Genomic DNA, 19,174 nt, shown 5'->3' with positions numbered 1-19,174 from the left:
TAGATTTTTCTCCAACTTAACTGTTTTTAAACATGACCATATATGGGCAATTCCAGTGATGCCGTCTGTATCTATTGAGGAGCAGACGACGCTCTGAATCGTTCTCTTCTCAGACTTTAGGCACGAGTTTTAACACATTTCTTTTGCAAAAGTCGTGTCCGAGACTCTGGTCAGATCATGTTTAGTTTAGATCCATTTATCTGCAATCTCACATTTTCCCAAACATAAATAAAATGCAGCATATATATATATAGGCTATGGAAATGTCTTTAAAAATGCTTATAATGAGAAATGGACGATATCATCGACCATCAACGACCAATTAAGGGAACATCGCCCAACCCTAATGTGAAATATTGATTTTTAAGTGATCACAAAGATTCAGCTCATTAAAGAACCACAATTTATTGAAAATCTACCAAATGTAAAATCTTTAACAACTGCACAGTTTTAGCCAAACGACAAGGAAGTTTTTTAAGTTTTCTCAAAAAGATCCAATTCAATCATGAACGTCATGTCATGGTGTGTGTACCAGAGAGAGTAGTGTAGTAGTAGTAGTAGTAGTAGTAGTAGTAGTAGTAGTAGCAGTAGTAGTAGTAGTAGTAGTAGTAGTAGTAGTAGTACCAGAGAGTGCAGAGGGGCTTCGTAGTTGGGCGAGGGAGCTCCTTGTCCTCCGTTTCTCGACCACGCGGCTGAACTGGCGGCTGAAGGAAACAAACAAACAGAGATTTGAGTTTTCAGACGTTTTGCTTCTGTCGTTCTGAGCGTCGTCTCAGAAACACTTCAGGTCTGAGTCACATCGTCTCAGAAACGGAGCTTTACCCAAATCTAAAAGCTAAAAAGAAAAGCATCCAAATGCTTTACCCAAAGTTCAAGAAAAAAGTGACAAAAATTCAACCAAAAAATGACAAAGATTCAAGAAAAATGTGACAAAAACTTAACCAAAAAGTGACCAAAATTCCACAAAATGCGACAAAAATTCAACAAAAATGTGAGAAATTCAACAAAAATGTGACAAAAACTCAACCAAAAAGTGACAAAAATTCAACAAAAATGTGACAAAAATTCAACAAAAATGTGACAAAAATTCAACAAAAATGTGACAAAAAACTCAACCAAAAAGTGACAAAAATCAACAAAAATGTGACAAAAACTCAACCAAAAAGTGACAAAAATTCAACAAAAATGTGACAAAAACTCAACCAAAAAGTGACAAAAATCAACAAAAATGTGACAAAAATTCAACCAAAAAGTGACACAAATTCAACAAAAATGTGACAAAAACGTGAGAAAAACACATCAAAAAATGATAGAAAAAATGATTTAAAAAAATATATATATATGACAAAAAGTGACGAAAAGTTTCCGTCACTTTTGTAGGTTTTGTTGCTCTCCAGTCGAGAAGCTTTTAGATTTGGGTAAAGCCCAGTATAAAAAAACATGAATCTAAAAGGAATTCCGTGGAGCATGGTGTACCACAAGGTTCAGTTTTGGGACCATTATTATTTATTATTTATATTAATGATTTTGCTTCTGTTTCTACGACCACCTTTCCAGTTCTTTTTGCTGATGAACCCAGTCAAAAAAATAATAATAAAAAGCCGAACTGGGGTTAATGTTAAGGCGGGGGGTAAGAGGTTAAAATATGTATTTGTGGAAGTGTCACAATTACGCTAATTTGGGCCAAGCTGGTCAGAGTCCAGGGCTGTTTTTCAGTCCCAGTCCGCCCCATCAGCACCCAAATTACCTCCACTCCCAAAGATGAATATTCTAATAATCGGCAGGACCTGTAAAGCCCCTCACCGCCCCCAACAATGTGAACACAGACACGGGCAGGATCTAAGAACAAGTGAAATGTGGAGGCCCCTCTGGAGGCCCCTCTGTGTCTCTGCTGTGATCACGGTGGCCTGTGTTCCTCAGTGAGCGTGGGAGCAGCCTCAGATCTGCTCTGATCCCGCTCTGTGCTGGGCTGGTTCACACAGGTGCATTTGCATATTCATGTATAACACACATGTGCTGTGGGAGGTTCACTGCTCTGCACAAACAACTACACAATCTCAACAGTCTGTGTTCACGTGACGTTAAACAATCTCTACGTCCAGTGGAGCTTAAAGAGCAAGACAGGTTTTAATGCGTTTGAAAATGTGACTCATTAAGATGGAAAACATCTGTTGTGAGTAATAATTATCATTTTATTTCAGTGAAGCAGCAGTTTGATGAAGAAATGTTGGGCAGAAATGTCAAGCTAGTGTTAAATGTCTAAGCTACTGACAGGAAGTGACATGGATCGAGGTAAAGCTTTATAGCTGTTTGACTCTTTGCCATTGACAGTGGATTGACGGAGCCATGGCCGCCCCAGAGCGATCAGCAGGTACAGCCGTTACGCTGTTGTATTTGGTTGGAACCAGCTTCCATGTTTGGAATTTCAGAGTCACATTTCTAAGAACACCACAGAGCCAATCAGGTGTCAATCAAACCAGGCCACGGCCGACTTTGATGAAAGAAGGCACCTGATTGGACAGTTATTTTTGTTGAAATGTTGATTTTGGGGGAAAATGGCGAAACAAACAACAAAAGAATTGGACGATGTAGTGCCTTTTAAAACAAACATGTGAAGGCAAAAGTGACAAGCCTTTGTTTAATATTGACTTAGAGAGGGTCAAAAACATTGGACGTAAGACCGAAGGAGCCGCCGCCCACTTCCTATATGGCTTCAATGGTTATAGGCTGACACGCTGTCCATCAATGGTCCATCAGTGATTGCTAGGTTCATGTGCTCTTCTGGAACCGGGGAACTGATTTTCCCCAGTTGGAAAATGCACATGAACGCTCCAACAACTGAGCAGCTCGGGTCGAAACAAGCTTTGGAAAGCTGATGATTTGTTCAGTTATCATTTAATGTGAGGCTGGTAATGTGGGCTTGTACAATGAAACAATGAGTGTGGACAGCGAGGTTTGTGAACAAGATGTGGCGCAGTATAAGACAGATGTGAGAAAATCATTGCGTGCATGTATAACAGGGCGGCCTGATGGGACAGATCCCGCCTGAAACAGACACCCACAGTGCTCTTTACGTTTAAGGCCGAGTCAACTGGAGATGTTTACTTAAATTTGTATCGATTATTTGAGCTGAAACAACCAAGTTACTTCCTTTAATCCTGTCCCTGGACCCATGTAGGTAGGAACCGACAACAACGGCCAAAAAATGTAATAAGCATAATAAGGTTCATATACATGTGTTTCCAATGACATCACGCTTAGTTCCGGCGGCCATTTTGAATCCCGAAATAGAATTATGCAGTACTACAACATGTGACAATATCTCTACACTAAATGAAAGACAACTGATCGACAGTGGCATTTTTACGGACTAGTAATCATTGCTCAAGAAGAGAGCAGTAAAAACACGGCTCCAGAGGTGCACGTTTATGTGAAGAAACCAGCAAATGTGGCACAGACGACGCAGCTCTCGATTTACTAAAGATCTGCATCACTCCGAAGACTAAATTAACACATCAAAGAGGGAAAAACTCTGTGATTTTTTTACAGTTTGTCATGTCAACAGAGTCTCATTCTGAATTTAAGCTGCTTAAGATGCTAGTATAGATACAGACGGCATCTCTGGAATCGCCCATATATGGTCATTTTTGAAAACAGTTAAGGGGGAAAACAATTTTGAAAAAAAAAAAACATTTTCTCTAATTATTCAAAAACTACTGTAACAAACGCTGAAATATGAATATAGTTTTCTACTAAATAAAGATACAAAGACATGGGGAGGAGCAAAGTGGTTCAACAGCCCATAAATACATGAATAACGGAGAATGCTAACTTCATGCTACATGTTAGCATCGGGCTAATGCTAACGGTTAGCTAGCGCTAGCTACAACTGCCGTTTTTTCACTTCTACTGAACAATCTGCTGTGAGAAAATATCCATATGGGCCCGATTTACACTTGACTTTATTTGTATGTGATAAATAAGTTCATATTCCACCAGAAAATGGCTAAAAAGAGGGAAAAATTGTGTTTCTCTAAAGATTCTATTTTCCCCCTCGGCGAAGCCACGCCCCCTTCTATGACGAGACACCGTCTGTATCTATTGACAGTTGCTAACCGGTAGCATGCTAACCGATTCAATCAACTGTCAATGGCTTCAACACGATGCACATCTATGAACACTGAGGAAATACCACAGTAGCAGAGCTGAGCTGTTACTATTAGTCTATCGTGTTGAAGCTAGATGCTAACTGGTAGCATGCTAACGTTTTGAGCATCTTAAACACTGACTCACGTGCGTCTCTGGGGTCGGGTTTTTACTGTTTTCTTCTTGAGCAGTGACTACGAGTACATAAAAATGCCACTGTCGATCTTTCATGTTCATCCTGAGTAGAGATTGTATGTTGTAGTACTGCATAATTCTACTTCAGTATTCAAAATGGCCGCCATAACAACAAAGGTCACATGACTGAAAGGCATGAGTAGGCATCAAAAGTGAGTCAGTTTACCTGTGAGCGAGGGGGGGGAGCCGACTGGGGTGGAGGGGTTCGACGAGAAGCTGTTGTTCGTGTGGTCTGGAGAATAAATCTGTCAATCAAAAAAAGACAAGTTATTATTATCATTTATTTTAGCTTCACATTGAAATCACCTCTCAGTTTTATTCTGTGGCTTAATAAACTTGGACTTTGTTTCTCCATCCACCTGCTGTCTAAGGATTCCTGTTTAAGTCACACAGAGAGTGTGCCCAGTCGAGTTTTGGAAAGTGTGTTGCAAATCCAAGCTCAAGATGTGGAAGGTCAGGGGTGTCAGAGTTATGAATATTAAAGAATAACCAGCATGTTTATTCTCGCCACTAGGGGGCCTTACTTTAAATAAAAGGACAGAGTTCCACACGTGTCCAGCAGAGGGCACCGACTTAACAAGAGCTCAGGATATGAACAACACATTATATAGCCACGTGGTAAATGGACAGTCTGCCCCGGGACGGCTTTGGCTTCAATAACAGCTTACCACCACTGAGTGTGGAGTGAAGAAGGCTAGTTTAGGAAACCCCGGTTAGCATGTAGCAATAGCCTACAGCTCATAGTTGATGAAAAGTGTGCAAGAAACCACAAATACGTCAAACATCAGCGTGTTCTTGTTCATTCTTGTTTTCACGTGATTCATCGGAGCTTTAGCTCGTAGCATTAGCTCGTAGCATTAGCTTTTGCCGATGGGAATGTGCATCATCAAGGCCCAAACACATTCCCAGCGCAGATCCAGCCTCTGAAACTAGCTTCCTCGTCATTGCTTTTAATCCTGGGTGTTTAGATAAAGAAACACTGATGTGCGTCTTTGTAAAAGTCCCAGAGCTGCTGTAGCTTCGGTTCACAACACAGCTAATCCGGGGTCACTAGTACGACATCTCATTATTCGGAAAATGTCCCATTGAGCTAGCTTGTCTATCGCAAGACAAAATATCACCAGTTATATTTGGTCTGGGGACCTCCAGTTCATTTTCTCGTAGCAGAGGTGTGGTTTACGATCATCCATAGTCGTTTATTGGGCGCTACGAATGTCTATCATGCGTCTGCACGAGGCCACAGCCAATCGTATCAATTGTTTGAGCTAAAGTATTTAGAACACGGTCTAAAGCCTGATTGAAAGATGGCGTCGCGTCTGCTGCTGTCACGTTGGATCCGTAAACAAACTACTAGCTTGCGTGTGTCGAAGAGCGCGTCAACGTCTTGCCGTCTCTCCTCGTTCTGTGATTGGTTCCCAAATCCATGTGAAGATTTGGCCATGGTCCCCTGACTGAAATCGAGTGCACACAGCAGCATGGGTGTTCCCAGGCTGTCACTGAGTAGGGGGGCCGTTAGTCCGACACATTAGTCCGACCCATTGGTCCGAAGTCCCGCTGGTCCGACCATAAACAGCAGAGATGTTCTCGGAGCTGCATTTAAATGTATTAATAATCATCATAAAAATACATGGATTATTTTAACGTTAAATAAGTTCATATTATTTATTTCCAAACTTTTAAATTTAAATACATGTCATGTGAAATAGCTGTTCTCTTCATTGCATGCGTGGAAAATAGGGCTGCTTGATTATTGAAAAAATTATAATCACGATTATTTTTGTCATAATTGAAATCAAGATTATTTAAACAATTATTTGTTCCCTATAAAAAAAAGTATTTATTTTATTTATATATTTATTAATAAAAAAAACTATGCTGAATATTTTCTGTTTTCTGAACAGTCATAAAAGTACAAATGATTTCAATGCCTCGATTAAGGAGAGGTCTCTGTTTCACACCTGCCCCCTGCTGGCCGGCCCTCACACCTGCGCAAGCAAACTGAGCAGCGCGGCCTGATGACATCATCACACAGCGCCGTTTGTTTTTATGTTTTGTTGTTATGTTTGTTTGTTTTTTTCAGGCAAAAGCATGAGCCATGGCACGTGAAATGCGAAGGGAAAATAATCCCAGCGCCGTGAAATAATGCAAGTCTGCTTTGCAAAAAAAATAAATAATAATAATTGGAAGAAAACTAAATTAAAAAAAAAGAAAAAAAAAAGAAAAAATCGTTTTTTTCCCCCGATTATGCTAATTTTGTAATCGTTTAGTGCAATAATCGAAATTATAATCGAATTTCGGTTATTTGCACAGCCCTGGTGGAAAACTAAGCACATCTCTGCTGTTTATGGTGGGACCAGCGGGACTTCGGACCAAAGGGTCTGTTTTTCTCTGACTAAAGAGACTAACCGGACTAACCTCTGCTCAATGCTACATTTTCAGAATAACGAGACGTCGGAACAACGGCTCAGCTAATCCTCCATGACTGTTTCCATCTGCGGTGGCTCCGCTCCTACGTCACTGTTGGGGAAGCTCTTGATTGATTGACTCTCCACAAATTTCGGCAAAAGTTCCATAATCCCAACTGTAGCGCTGGATGAACCTGGCAATACCGCATTTTTGTGAATCGATATGACACACTTTTGGGGTCATTTTAGTCGATATCAAGACAGATTGTAGTCAACATCAACATACATATCCAAAACTGGTTATTTCATATAATATATCAATTAATTCCAGGCTGCCTCCCCTCCGCTTTAGGCTGCTGACACATATTACTCTGCCGCCAATAGAAATACTGTACCTTGACCTGGCTGAAGGTGCTGACAGGAGATAATGGAGGAACTTACTGAAGCAAGTGCTTTTCCTAAGGCATCTCCGGTCTGCGAGCTGCTGGCTGCTCGGCTCTGGACTCGACTCACTGCAACAGACACAAGACCCAGAGGTGATCAGCGAATTCTACAGCAAAATGTCGCTTTAACGAAATCACTACGACAGCAATGATGTATGTTTCAGCATTTTAGTTTAGGGCTGTGCAAGAAAAGACGACAATGATTCAAAAACAGGGCAGGGCACACTACAAAAAGTAAATATCAAGCATTGGCTAAAATGACTTGAATTGAGGAAATGTATCTTGTTTTGAGCGGTTTTCACTCATTTAGACACTTTTCCTGATCGGACCAAGTTTACTTTGCTTGTTTGAGGACGTTTCAGACCAGCTCTAGGGTAAATCTCGCTTGAAATAATTGAAAGTCAAATTGCCAATGAGATAAGACCAGTTTTCTTACCCCATTGGCAAAGAAAATGACCTGAAATAAGGACGAAATGTATCGAAACGAGTCAGAAACATCTCAGAACAAGTGAAATAATCTCAAATGCCCAAGAACTTCTTAACTAGTCAAAACAACTAAAATCTGGATTATTATGCTCAAATTGAGATGTTTATACTGATCTAGTTAAATACTTTTTGCAGTGCACAGGTTTGAATTCCTCACTTCTGGAACACGGGAGAGTGACCGGACGCTGGGACATAAACATGAAGTATTCCAGCCTCGCAGTTATACTATACTATTGTATTACTGACTCGCACCTGGAGGACATACAGTAGCTACACTGTTCTGAGATGTTTCTGACTCGTTTCGATACATTTCGTCCTTATTTCAGGTCATTTTCTTTGCCAATGGGGTAAGAAAACTGGTCTTGTCTCATTGGCAATTTTACTTTCTTATTTCAAGCGAGATTTACCCTAGAACTGGTCTGAAATGTCCTCAAACAAGCAAAGTAAACATGCTCCGATCAGGAAAAGTGTCTAAATGAGTGAAAACCGCTCAAAACAAGAAACATTTCCTCAATTCAAGTCATTTAAGCCAATGCTTGATATTTACTTTTAGGCTATCGAAAAAATAAAAAGTAAATAAAATAAAGTATTATTATTTGCAGTTATATGTGTTTTTCATGCTTGACATCGCCGTGTTTGGCCCACAGGAACTTTTTCATTTTGGCCCTCGGAGACAAAAAGTTTGGGCCCCCCTGTCCTCGAGAGACCTGCAGCAGGCCCGATCTCCGAGCTCTAGTGCGGTGAGCGTGTCCTACCCATGGCGGTGTCCGTGCCGTTGGTGGACGTGCTGCAGGCCGCCGTGCTGTAGTGGCCGCCCGCTCCGGACGAGGCCGCCCCGCTCCCTCTGTGGAAACTGGTCATGGAGGGCAGGCTGGAGCTGAGGTCCGCTGAGGAGTGAGCTGGGTAACTCTGACAACAACAAACAACTGCCATCAAATAACATGTTGTCATGTGGGGCCGCGGCAAAAGCATGACCACGCACTGGACGCTGAACACTCAGGCTGCCGTCCAGCTGTTCTCGGAGGTCAGAACATGGATGTGTTTTCTCAATCGAGTCGTCAAGGTGGAAAGTTATGATCATGAGCCCAGTATTATCAACTCTCGAATATTAGGACAATTAGGAATATATATATATGGGATGTTGTGCCGGGTGCATTGTTTTAAATGTTGTAATCTGTAAAGCACTTTGTGATAGTGATGCCTTTCGGTATGAAAAGCGCTTTATAAATAAAGTTTGATTGATTGATTTCAGTGTTGTGCAAAATGTGTATATGTGTAGTTACAGCTTTAAAAAATGTAATGTTTGTGTTACATATTACTGTAACAAAAACGTAGCTGTCCCCGCCCCCCTTTACCGCCATCTATGCACAGAGAGGTCACATGACTCTCACTCCATGCTCCAGTCTGCACCTATAGACCCATTGCATGTGACGTATGCAGACTAAACTCCGAAACGCCACACGATTGACAAGCTTTTGTTTTCGTATAAAATAGAAGTATCAACGATCCAGGACTGACGTCTTACAACATACAGGCAGAATCGCACCCTTTTCAGAAGAATAGACGAAAGACGTCAAACCGGAGACAAATGGTCCGAGGTTGAGATCAAGAAAACTATCGTCAGGATCCTGCTTCTGTCTGAGTAGGGAATCTCACTATTAACATGTATGAGCCACATTTTGCCCTGCATGTCTTATTTTATTGATGATAAATGGATAAATCACATGTTTAAAGCGCTGCACAGTTTGAGAAAAGCCTTTGAAGTGCAGTGGTGCTGACACGGCACATGCGGTAGCCTTTAGATTTATCTTTGCAATATCTAAGAAGTATCCTATCATAGGCCTGCGTTTATTGTTGGAGGAGGAGAGGGGAGGGCAGGAGGAGAGAGGAGGCAAGGCCTATGTTAGACTATTACAGCCTAGCCTCAAATACCCCTAAAAATAATTGAAGCACTCCTAAAAATGTCAGGCCAAAAGCACGATAACAGAAATAAAATCCGCACTAAAACGTATTATGTACTCCTATAATATATTTCTGGGGTGATTTATTAAAATATTCTTATTTAAAGAAATAAAGCATAAACGCCCCTCTTCACTAAAGGATTTGGTCTGATGACTCGTGAAATGAGCAAGAACCTAAAGTTGAAACTCTAAAATCGCCCCTGGATTGCGATATTTTGTGGGACAATGCGATACCGAAACTGACTTTTTATTCTGATATTGATACTTTTGATGACGTCATGCATATTTCAAAGAGGTACAAAGAAAACAAATGTAAATCCTGAATAATAAGTTATATGTAAAAAAAAATGTTGGGTGCGGCCATGTTGGGTGTGGCCATGTTGGATGCGGCCATGTTGTGTGCGGCCATGTTGGGTGCGGCCATGTTGGATGCAGCTATGTTGGATGCAGCCATGTTGGATGCAGCCATGTTGGATGCAGCCATGTTGGATGCGGCCATGTTGGGTGTGGCCATGTTAGATGCGGCCATGTTGTGTGCGGCCATGTTAGATGCGGCCATGTTGGATGCAGCTATGTTGGATGCAGCTATGTTGGATGCAGCCATGTTGGATGCAGCCATGTTGGATGCCATGTTGGGTGCGGCCATGTTGGATGAGGCCATGTTGGATGAGGCCATGTTGTGTGCGGCCATGTTGGATGCAGCCATGTTGGATGCCATGTTGGGTGCGGCCATGTTGGATGCCATGTTGGGTGCGGCCATGTTGGATGAGGCCATGTTGGATGCAGCCATGTTGGATGCCATGTTGGGTGCGGCCATGTTGGATGCAGCCATGTTGGATGCAGCCATGTTGGATGCCATGTTGGGTGCGGCCATGTTGGATGAGGCCATGTTGGATGAGGCCATGTTGTGTGCGGCCATGTTGGATGCAGCCATGTTGGATGCCATGTTGGATGCAGCCATGTTGGATGCCATGTTGGGTGCGGCCATGTTGGATGAGGCCATGTTGTGTGCGGCCATGTTGGATGCAGCTATGTTGGATGCGGCCATGTTGGATGCAGCCATGTTGGATGCGGCCATGTTGGATGCGGCCATGTTGGGTGCGGCCATGTTGGATGCCATGTTGGGTGCGGCCATGTTGGATGAGGCCATGTTGGATGAGGCCATGTTGTGTGCGGCCATGTTGGATGCGGCCATGTTGGATGCAGCTATGTTGGATGCGGCCATGTTGTGTACGGCCATGTCGGATGCGGCCATGTTGGGTGCGGCCATGTTGGATGCAGCTATGTTGGATGCGGCCATGTTGGATGCGGCCATGTTGGATGCGGCCATGTTGGGTGCAGCCATGTTGGGTGCGGCCATGTTGGGTGCGGCCATGTTGGATGCAGCTATGTTGGATGCGGCCATGTTGGATGCGGCCATGTTGGATGCGGCCATGTTGGGTGCAGCCATGTCGGGTGCGGCCATGTTGGGTGCAGCTATGTTGGATGCGGCCATGTTGGATGCGGCCATGTTGGATGCGGCCATGTTGGGTGCAGCCATGTCGGGTGCGGCCATGTTGGATGCAGCTATGTTGGATGCGGCCATGTTGGATGCAGCTATGTTGGATGCGGCCATGTTGTGTACGGCCATGTCGGATGCGGCCATGTTGGGTGCGGCCATGTTGGATGCAGCTATGTTGGATGCGGCCATGTTGGATGCGGCCATGTTGGATGCGGCCATGTTGGGTGCAGCCATGTCGGGTGCGGCCATGTTGGGTGCGGCCATGTTGGATGCAGCTATGTTGGATGCGGCCATGTTGGGTGCGGCCATGTTGTGTACGGCCATGTCGGATGCGGCCATGTCGGGTGCGGCCATGTCGGGTGCGGCCATGTCGGGTGCGGCCATGTCGGGTGCGGCCATGTCGGGTGCGGCCATGTCGGGTGCGGCCATGTCGGGTGCGGCCATGTTGGATGCGGCCATGTTGGATTCAGCCATGTTGGATTCGGCCATGTTGGATTCGGCCATGTTGGATTCGGCCATGTTGGATGCGGCCATGTTGGGTGCGGCCATGTTGGGTGCGGCCATGTTGGATGCGGCCATGTTGGATGCGGCCATGTTGTGTGCGGCCATGTTGGATGCAGCCATGTTGGGTGCGGCCATGTTGGGTGCGGCCATGTTGTGTGCGGCCATGTTGGATGCGGCCATGTTGGATGCGGCCATGTTGTGTGCAGTCATGTTGAGTGCGGCCATGTTGGGTGCGACCATGTTGGATTCGGCCATGTTGGATTCGGCCATGTTGGGTGCGGCCATGTTGGGTGCGGCCATGTTGGATGCGGCCATGTTGTGTGCGGCCATGTTGGATGCGGACATGTTGTGTGTGGCCATGTTGGATGCGGCCATGTTGGATGCGGCCATGTTGGGTGCGGCCATGTTGGATGCGGCCATGTTGGATGCGGCCATGTTGTGTGCGGCCATGTTGGATGCAGCCATGTTGGGTGCGGCCATGTTGGATGCAGCCATGTTGGGTGCGGCCATGTTGGGTGCGGCCATGTTGTGTGCGGCCATGTTGGATGCGGCCATGTTGGATGCGGCCATGTTGTGTGCAGTCATGTTGAGTGCGGCCATGTTGGGTGCGACCATGTTGGATTTGGCCATGTTGGATTCGGCCATGTTGGGTGCGGCCATGTTGGGTGCGGCCATGTTGGATGCGGCCATGTTGTGTGCGGCCATGTTGGATGCGGACATGTTGTGTGTGGCCATGTTGGATGCGGCCATGTTGGATGCGGCCATGTTGTGTGCGGCCATGTTGTGTACGGCCATGTTGGATGCGGCCATGTTGGATGCGGCCATGTTGGATCTCCGTCCGTCCTCCGAGAACACCTCAGACCGCAGATAAAGACTGCCCGTGCTCACCAATCTGTCGTGGGGGTGGATCCCGCAGTAGGTGGAGCTTTGGGAGGGGGGGTGGCCCGAGGTACTGCCCCCGTGCATGTTCCCATGGTAACCGCCATGCTGGCCCATGCTGCTACCGCCGCTGCCGCTGTTCCAGGGATCGCTGCTGTGGTGGCCATCTGGAAAACAGAGGAATCCTTTCTTGTTTCATTTCACAAACCAGCTTGCACCAGGAAATAAAAAATAGTTTTTTTTTTCCAATGAATCAAAGCTCCTGTGTAGGTTTAGAGTGATGCGGCGGGTCAGTACGGTACCTGGCATGAAGAAGGAGCCGGGGAAGCCAGAGCTGGGGGGCTTTGAGCTGGGATAACCTGGCGAGTCCCGGTTGTAGTCGGCAGAACTGGCAGAGGGAGCGTACACCTGCACACACACACATACGCACAGCTTTAGTCTGGGAACAATAAGAGCAACAACTAAAGCACAAGGAATCCACAGTCCCAGACAGAGCTCGGTTTAAAGGGACTGTACCCGGTTTTCCAGTGATTTCCACTTTGCACTAATCTATTGTGTGGGGTTTTTGGGTCAAGCACCGGTGCCTTGACCCATTCATTGTGACCTTCTCGAGTGGGAACACTGTCTTTTTTGCTCTATTTTAGTCTGTGTTTACTAGAAAACGATTCATCGATCATTAAACCCCTCAACTCCAACCTGAACTGAGCACATTTTCTCCAGTTTGGCTTTACCCCAGTCCAAAAGCTTCTGGAAAAAAGGTGAGAAAATAGCAACAAAACTGAGACGAAAACAATGATGGAAATGTGACAAAAAAGTGGTGAAAAATGTATGGAAAAGTGGCAAAAATGTCACCAAAATGTGACAAAATGTGACAAAAAATGACAAAAAAATGACAAAAATGTGACAAAAAAATTACAAAAAAATTACTAAAATATGACTAAAATTTGACAAAAAAAGACAAAAAATTGAAAAAAAAAATTGAGGAAAAAATGGACAAAAACAAATACTAAAATGTGACAAAATGTGACAAAATGTGACAAAATGTGACAAAAAAATTACAAAAATATGACAAAAAATTGACAAAAAATGATAAAAAATTTAAAAAAAAAATGTGACAAAAAAAATGTGACAAAATGTGAAAAAAAAAAAAAAAAAAAGATAAAAAATTGACAAAAAATTGATGAAAATAAATTGAAGAAAAAATGGACACAAAAATGACAAAAAGGTTACAAAAAATGAGTTGAACACCCAACAAAAAAAAAGATGGAAAAAAAATCTGACGTGAGGAAAAAGATCCTTTTGGTTCAGGCGGGAGTCAAGAGGTTAAATAGTTGACAACTCTTTTAATAATCGATTCAAAAAGCTTCACAGTTACACACAATAACAACAAAGAGTTGAGGCCTGTCTCACATCCTCATGAAGACTGTTCCAGTTTTTAGCTGCATGAAACTGAAACGCTTCACGGTTGCTTCATACGGCTGTAACATGTCAGAGCACTGGACTAATATGGTCGTATTTCCTGGTTCTTGTCAGGACTCGAGCAGCAGTTACAGTCGTCTAACCTGCTGGAGACAAACGCATGGATAAGTCTGGTTTCTGACACTATTCCTCTGATCGTAGCCATGTTTTTTCAGATGGTCGATTGCTTTGCTGTGGCTGTTTAAGCTCCGGTCTGAGTCCATGATCACCCCCCACATTTCAAACCTGACTTGTGACTGCTTCTGCACAAGTAAAACATAATTAATTCTGTCTCTGTGGCACCGAAGCCTCACGGAGCAGCATCGAGCGCGGAACGAGACACATTTCAAAGCGATTCTCGGCTCACGCTGCGCCGAAACTGATACGCTGTTGAGGAGGAGCTATCGGCTAAATAATGCTAGCCGGGTTAATTAGGAATTGGTTTGTGCTGGGTTTTGCTTTGGGGCAGACGTTTGTGAGTGTTTCGTATCATGGATGGAAAGGAAACGGATGCTTGTGTTGTGCGGATTTCCACAACACTGCGTCACCCACATCAGCTTCTCTACGTAATGACTCGTACAAGGTCTTTATGAAGTATTACGATGGCTTTACAATCAGGAGAGAAAAAAGTGGCTACAGATCAGCACAAACACTGACAAAGGCGACCACGAAGAGCAAACATTTCACAGCAGCCAAAATAATGCGGTTGTATCTCCACAGAAAAGCTACAATGCATCCCAAAATCTCTGATCCTTTTCCCCCCTATTTTTATAGGGATGGCCGATATATTGGCCGATATTTGGTGATCGGTATCGGTCCGATATGGGAAAATATCGGCTGATGTTTGTTTTTCTTTTAACTATTAACTGCACCTTATACCATGGTCTGGGTGAATACTGGATTCTGATTGGCTGGTGCATTATTTTGGTATAACCGCACACGTAGTCCGGTAGTTAAATCACTGGGATATCACTCCGCTGTGGCGTCGCCATAGCAACGCATGACACAGCTGAATCAGATAAAGGCGTAATTAGTGACTGACAGGAGCGTATGAGATGGATTTTGTTTAATTTCAACGTTTTTGGCCAAAACAAAATGTTTGATAAATGTTTGTAGAGGAGAGTGAGCAGCTAGGTTAGCTACTGTTAATAACATATGAGCTTTACATTTCTATTGGAAACGGTTAAGGCACTATTCATGATTTTCGGGCGTACATAAAATAATCCAGCATTTAAACATATTTGTCTGGATTAGTAAAGTCAATCATAAAAGTTTCAGTTCGTGGGGCCCAGGTGTGAGCGACTCCACCGCAGCTGTTTCCATAAACAGTTGAGCTGGTTGAGCTAGCTAGCTAGCTTCAGGTTAAACAGCGTAAAAGGTAAATAACTCCTGCCCACGAGTGCCGCATATCGGTGTTTCCTTCCAGGGAAAAGTGTTTCCGGGTTAGTCCTGTTGTGTTGTGATTCTGTGCTGATGTTGTGTCGTTGAGCCTGACTGAGATCCTCGTAATAGCTGCGGAGAATGACTCGCTCTGAGACCAGCCTTCAGTGACCGGCTAATAACCCACACAAAATAGTCCCGTAGTCTGGCATAATTAGTGAGTTTAGTAAATGAAACTTATACTTATTATAAATGTTACGTTTGTGGGACCCTGGTATAAGCGGATTAAACAACGAGGAGCCGTGCATTCGACGGTTATAATGCACTTTGCGGAGTAACACCACTCCACTGCGCGTTGTGGTGTTCTTGACTCCGCGTCGTGCATTATAACCGTCGAATGCACGGCTCCTCGTTGTTTAATCCTTACATAACGCTGTAGCAGTGTTAATTTCTAAAATATTTAGTCTTAATTTTAGTCAAAGTGATATTTTTGACGACTAAAATTGACAAAAAGACAAAAATTTGAAAAAAAAATTGACCAAAAAATGACAAAAATGTGACAATTTTTTTTTTTTAAATGACAAAAATGTGACAAAAATGTAATAAAAAGTTGACAAGAAAATTACAAAAAATTGACGAAAAAATGACAAAAAAATGACAAAAATGTGACAAAAATTTGATAAAAATTTGACAAGAAAATAACAAAAATTTGACGAAAAAATGACAACAAAAAAAAGACAAAAATGTGATAAAAAATGAAGCAAAAATGGACCAAAAAATGACCAAAAAAATGACAAAAAAGTTACAAAAATGAGTTGAACACCCAACAAAAAAATTATGGAAAAAAAATCTGATGACGTGAGGAGAAAGATCTCTCGGTTCAGGCGGGAGTTGCGAGTTTAAAACAGTGCAACGGGACGAATCTTTGTCTTTCTTTGACAGGCACCATAGAATTGACACATTTTCACTAAAAAAACGTAAAAATTGCAGATACATTAGAAGCTTTAAAGCCCTGGTAACAAAGGGACGTCTATCCGGCCATTTGTTCTCACTAAAACATGAATATCAACCTTTTTGAACTGGATACATCGTAAATGAAGCAGTTTGGTTTCACATTGGTCGAACATGGAACTTCGATCAAGCACATCGATACAAAAGTGAAATCAACAATGGCAAGCAAAGGCCATTTATGTTGTATATATCATGTACATTCTGCAAACATGGCAACTGTAAACAACGGCGTACAAGACAAACTAGATTGTTGACGGGAACTAATAGAAGAGAACACATTACGCCTTCGAGCAATATATTTTCATATTTAAGATGAGCCTTCAATATGTGTGGAATAAAAATGGGGATAATTAATGCTAATTAATGCCAGAAAAGCATTACTAAAGTAAGAGTAAATGTTTTATTTCTTTGTGGTCAGATGTTTAAAATGATCCTGGTAGTCGGCTTTACAGCGGGTGAAAATCAGCTAAAATGACAAAAATGTGACAAAAATGTGATAAAAATTTGACAAGAAAATTACAAAAATTTGACCAAAAAATGACCAAAAAAAATGACGAAAATTAGACAAAATGTGACAAAAACTAATAATAAAAATGACAAAAATGTGACAAAAATGTGATAAAAATTTGACTAAAAAATTACAAAAATTTGACTGAAAAAGCCTCATATCATTTGAATTCACTGCCAAATGATCAGGTTTGTGCTTTATTCATGTGGAAGCAGCTCCATGAAGTCGAGGAACACGATTAAATATGATTATAATGAATATTATAAATATAAGTCGACTAAATTAGTCTTAATTTTAGTCAACTAAATTTACTTGCAATTTTAGTCGACTAAAACTAGACTAAAATCGAATTACATTTTAGTCAAAAGACTAAAACTAAAACTAAAATAAACTATGTTGTCAAAATTAACACTGTGACCTGACTGGGGCAACCGCTTATTCTAGTTATTAAATAAACAGTGGCTCCTAAAAATGAAGAACCTCCAGGCCCGCCAAAAACCGAAAGAAGAAGAAGAAAGAACCTCCAGCATGAAATCACACGTCTCCAAAAGAAAGACACTTGGACACCACAGAGATACTGAGCCACAAGTCGCTGCTGTAACAAACTGGATAAAACCGCCTCGTCAGGATTAACAGGAAGCATTTTCTCATGGATTGTCGCTAAAACAAAGCAGTTCAAAGCTCATGCTAATCTTGTAAATCTACTGTTTACTTTTTGCCGGCTCTAAACCAACTCTAAATCTTCAGTCCGGCCTCATAAGTTCATATAAGGTACCGTTAAAGTTAAAGCTTAAACAACATGGTAGGCTACATGTTTGAATAAAAAATACAATAAACAATAGCCTAGCATATTCCCAGTGTCACTGTGATAATTACCGTAAATGCTCTAATATAGGCCGGGGCCTTTATTTACTCAAGGGCGTCCAGGACCAGGCCTTTATTGGAACCAGGCCACAATTAGAGACAGGCCTTTATTTCTATTTGAGCAAAACGGACGACCAGGAAAACGAAGAAAAACGAGATTTGTGTCCATTTGCACCTAAAATATTAGGTTCATTTATTAATTAACATTTCAAACCCTCTCCCAGCGGCTGGAACATTGACGCCTTTTATTTTGTCGGGACAACAGGAAGTGTTTCGTTGCTGTTAGCGGAGCTTTGACATCAGTGTCACTGCAGGTTTCTGTTTCGTTTTGACCGCGGACCGGATTATTTGTTGTTATCTCGTGTAAAAGGCGAGTTTAGACGGAGCGTTTGTGTTTGTGATCGATCATGACAATTTTTTGTCATTTTTTATGACATTTTTGTAATTTTTTATCAAATTTTTGGTCATTTTTGGTCATTTTTTGTCCCATTTTTGTCATTTTTTTTGGTCATTTTTTGGTCATTTTTTTGGTCATTTTTTGTCACATTTTTGTCATTTTTTCGTCAATTTTTTATCCATTTTTTGTCACATTTTTGTAATTTTTTTGTCAATTTCTCGTGACATTTTTGCCACGTTTTCATAAAATTTTCGTCACTTTTTTGCCAATGTTTTCTAAATTTGTTGTCACATTTCCATCACAACCAGGAAAATGAAGAAAAACGAGACTTGTGTCCATTTGCACCTAAAATATTAGGTTCATTTATTAATGAACATTTCAAACCCTCTCCCAGCGGCTGGAACATTGACGCCTTTTATTTTGTCGGGACAACAGGAAGTGTTTCGTTGCTGTTAGCGGAGCTTTGACATCAGTGTCACTGCAGGTTTCTGTTTCGTTTTTACCGCGGAGCGGATTATTTGTTGTTATCTTGTGTAAAAGGCGAGTTTAGACGGAGCGTTCGTGTTTGTGATCGATCATGAGACTGACCCGAGAGAAGACGAGACGCTCGCGCTGATGGGAGGAGTTATTTTGAGGCGTGGGACTGACCTGCACACGGAGCAGCTGGACGTGCTTTGAAGACGCGATGGGGACCCGGCCGCTAATGGAACACAGGCCAGTGTTAAGGAGTAATTTACGGTACTTACTTTTTACTAATACCTTTTTAGGAATATTGGGGAGTAGCATCAAATCGGCAGCAGATTTTGCCCCATGATGACGCTCCAGAATACTAAGTGTCGGTGCGAACATTCTGCCAAAGACGATACATCCCCGCTGTGAATTCAAACGCAATCGCCATGTTTTTTTTATTCGAACACTGTCTTGTGCTTCCTACGTTGAATACTTTGGTATATTTCCCCCCCCCCCTCCCCCCCGACTGCCCAGAACAGTCCGGTGTGGGCCGCAGCAGCGAGGCACACAGCTGCATTCCATTCCA

General features: G+C 42.7%; 1 protein-coding gene across 5 annotated transcripts in view; it reads right to left on the bottom strand.

Annotated features, from left to right (window-relative positions):
* tcf4 (transcription factor 4) overlaps nt 1-19,174 on the bottom strand; it is a 207,657-nt gene that overhangs the window by 36,072 nt on the left and 152,411 nt on the right. For all 5 annotated transcript variants that reach the window (XM_079581248.1, XM_079581249.1, XM_079581247.1 and 2 more), the window contains 6 exons: nt 12,823-12,928; nt 12,530-12,687; nt 8,431-8,584; nt 7,188-7,258; nt 4,508-4,586; nt 625-704 (listed from right to left, as the gene is read on the bottom strand). In XM_079581248.1, the coding sequence (XP_079437374.1) occupies nt 625-704; nt 4,508-4,586; nt 7,188-7,258; nt 8,431-8,584; nt 12,530-12,687; nt 12,823-12,928 (648 nt within the window). The remainder of the gene's footprint in view (nt 1-624; nt 705-4,507; nt 4,587-7,187; nt 7,259-8,430; nt 8,585-12,529; nt 12,688-12,822; nt 12,929-19,174) is intronic.

This window comes from Gobius niger, assembly GCF_951799975.1.
Source record: "Gobius niger genome assembly, chromosome: 22".
NCBI lineage: Eukaryota > Metazoa > Chordata > Actinopteri > Gobiiformes > Gobiidae > Gobius > Gobius niger.
This window is presented reverse-complemented; position numbering and strand designations above follow the sequence as displayed.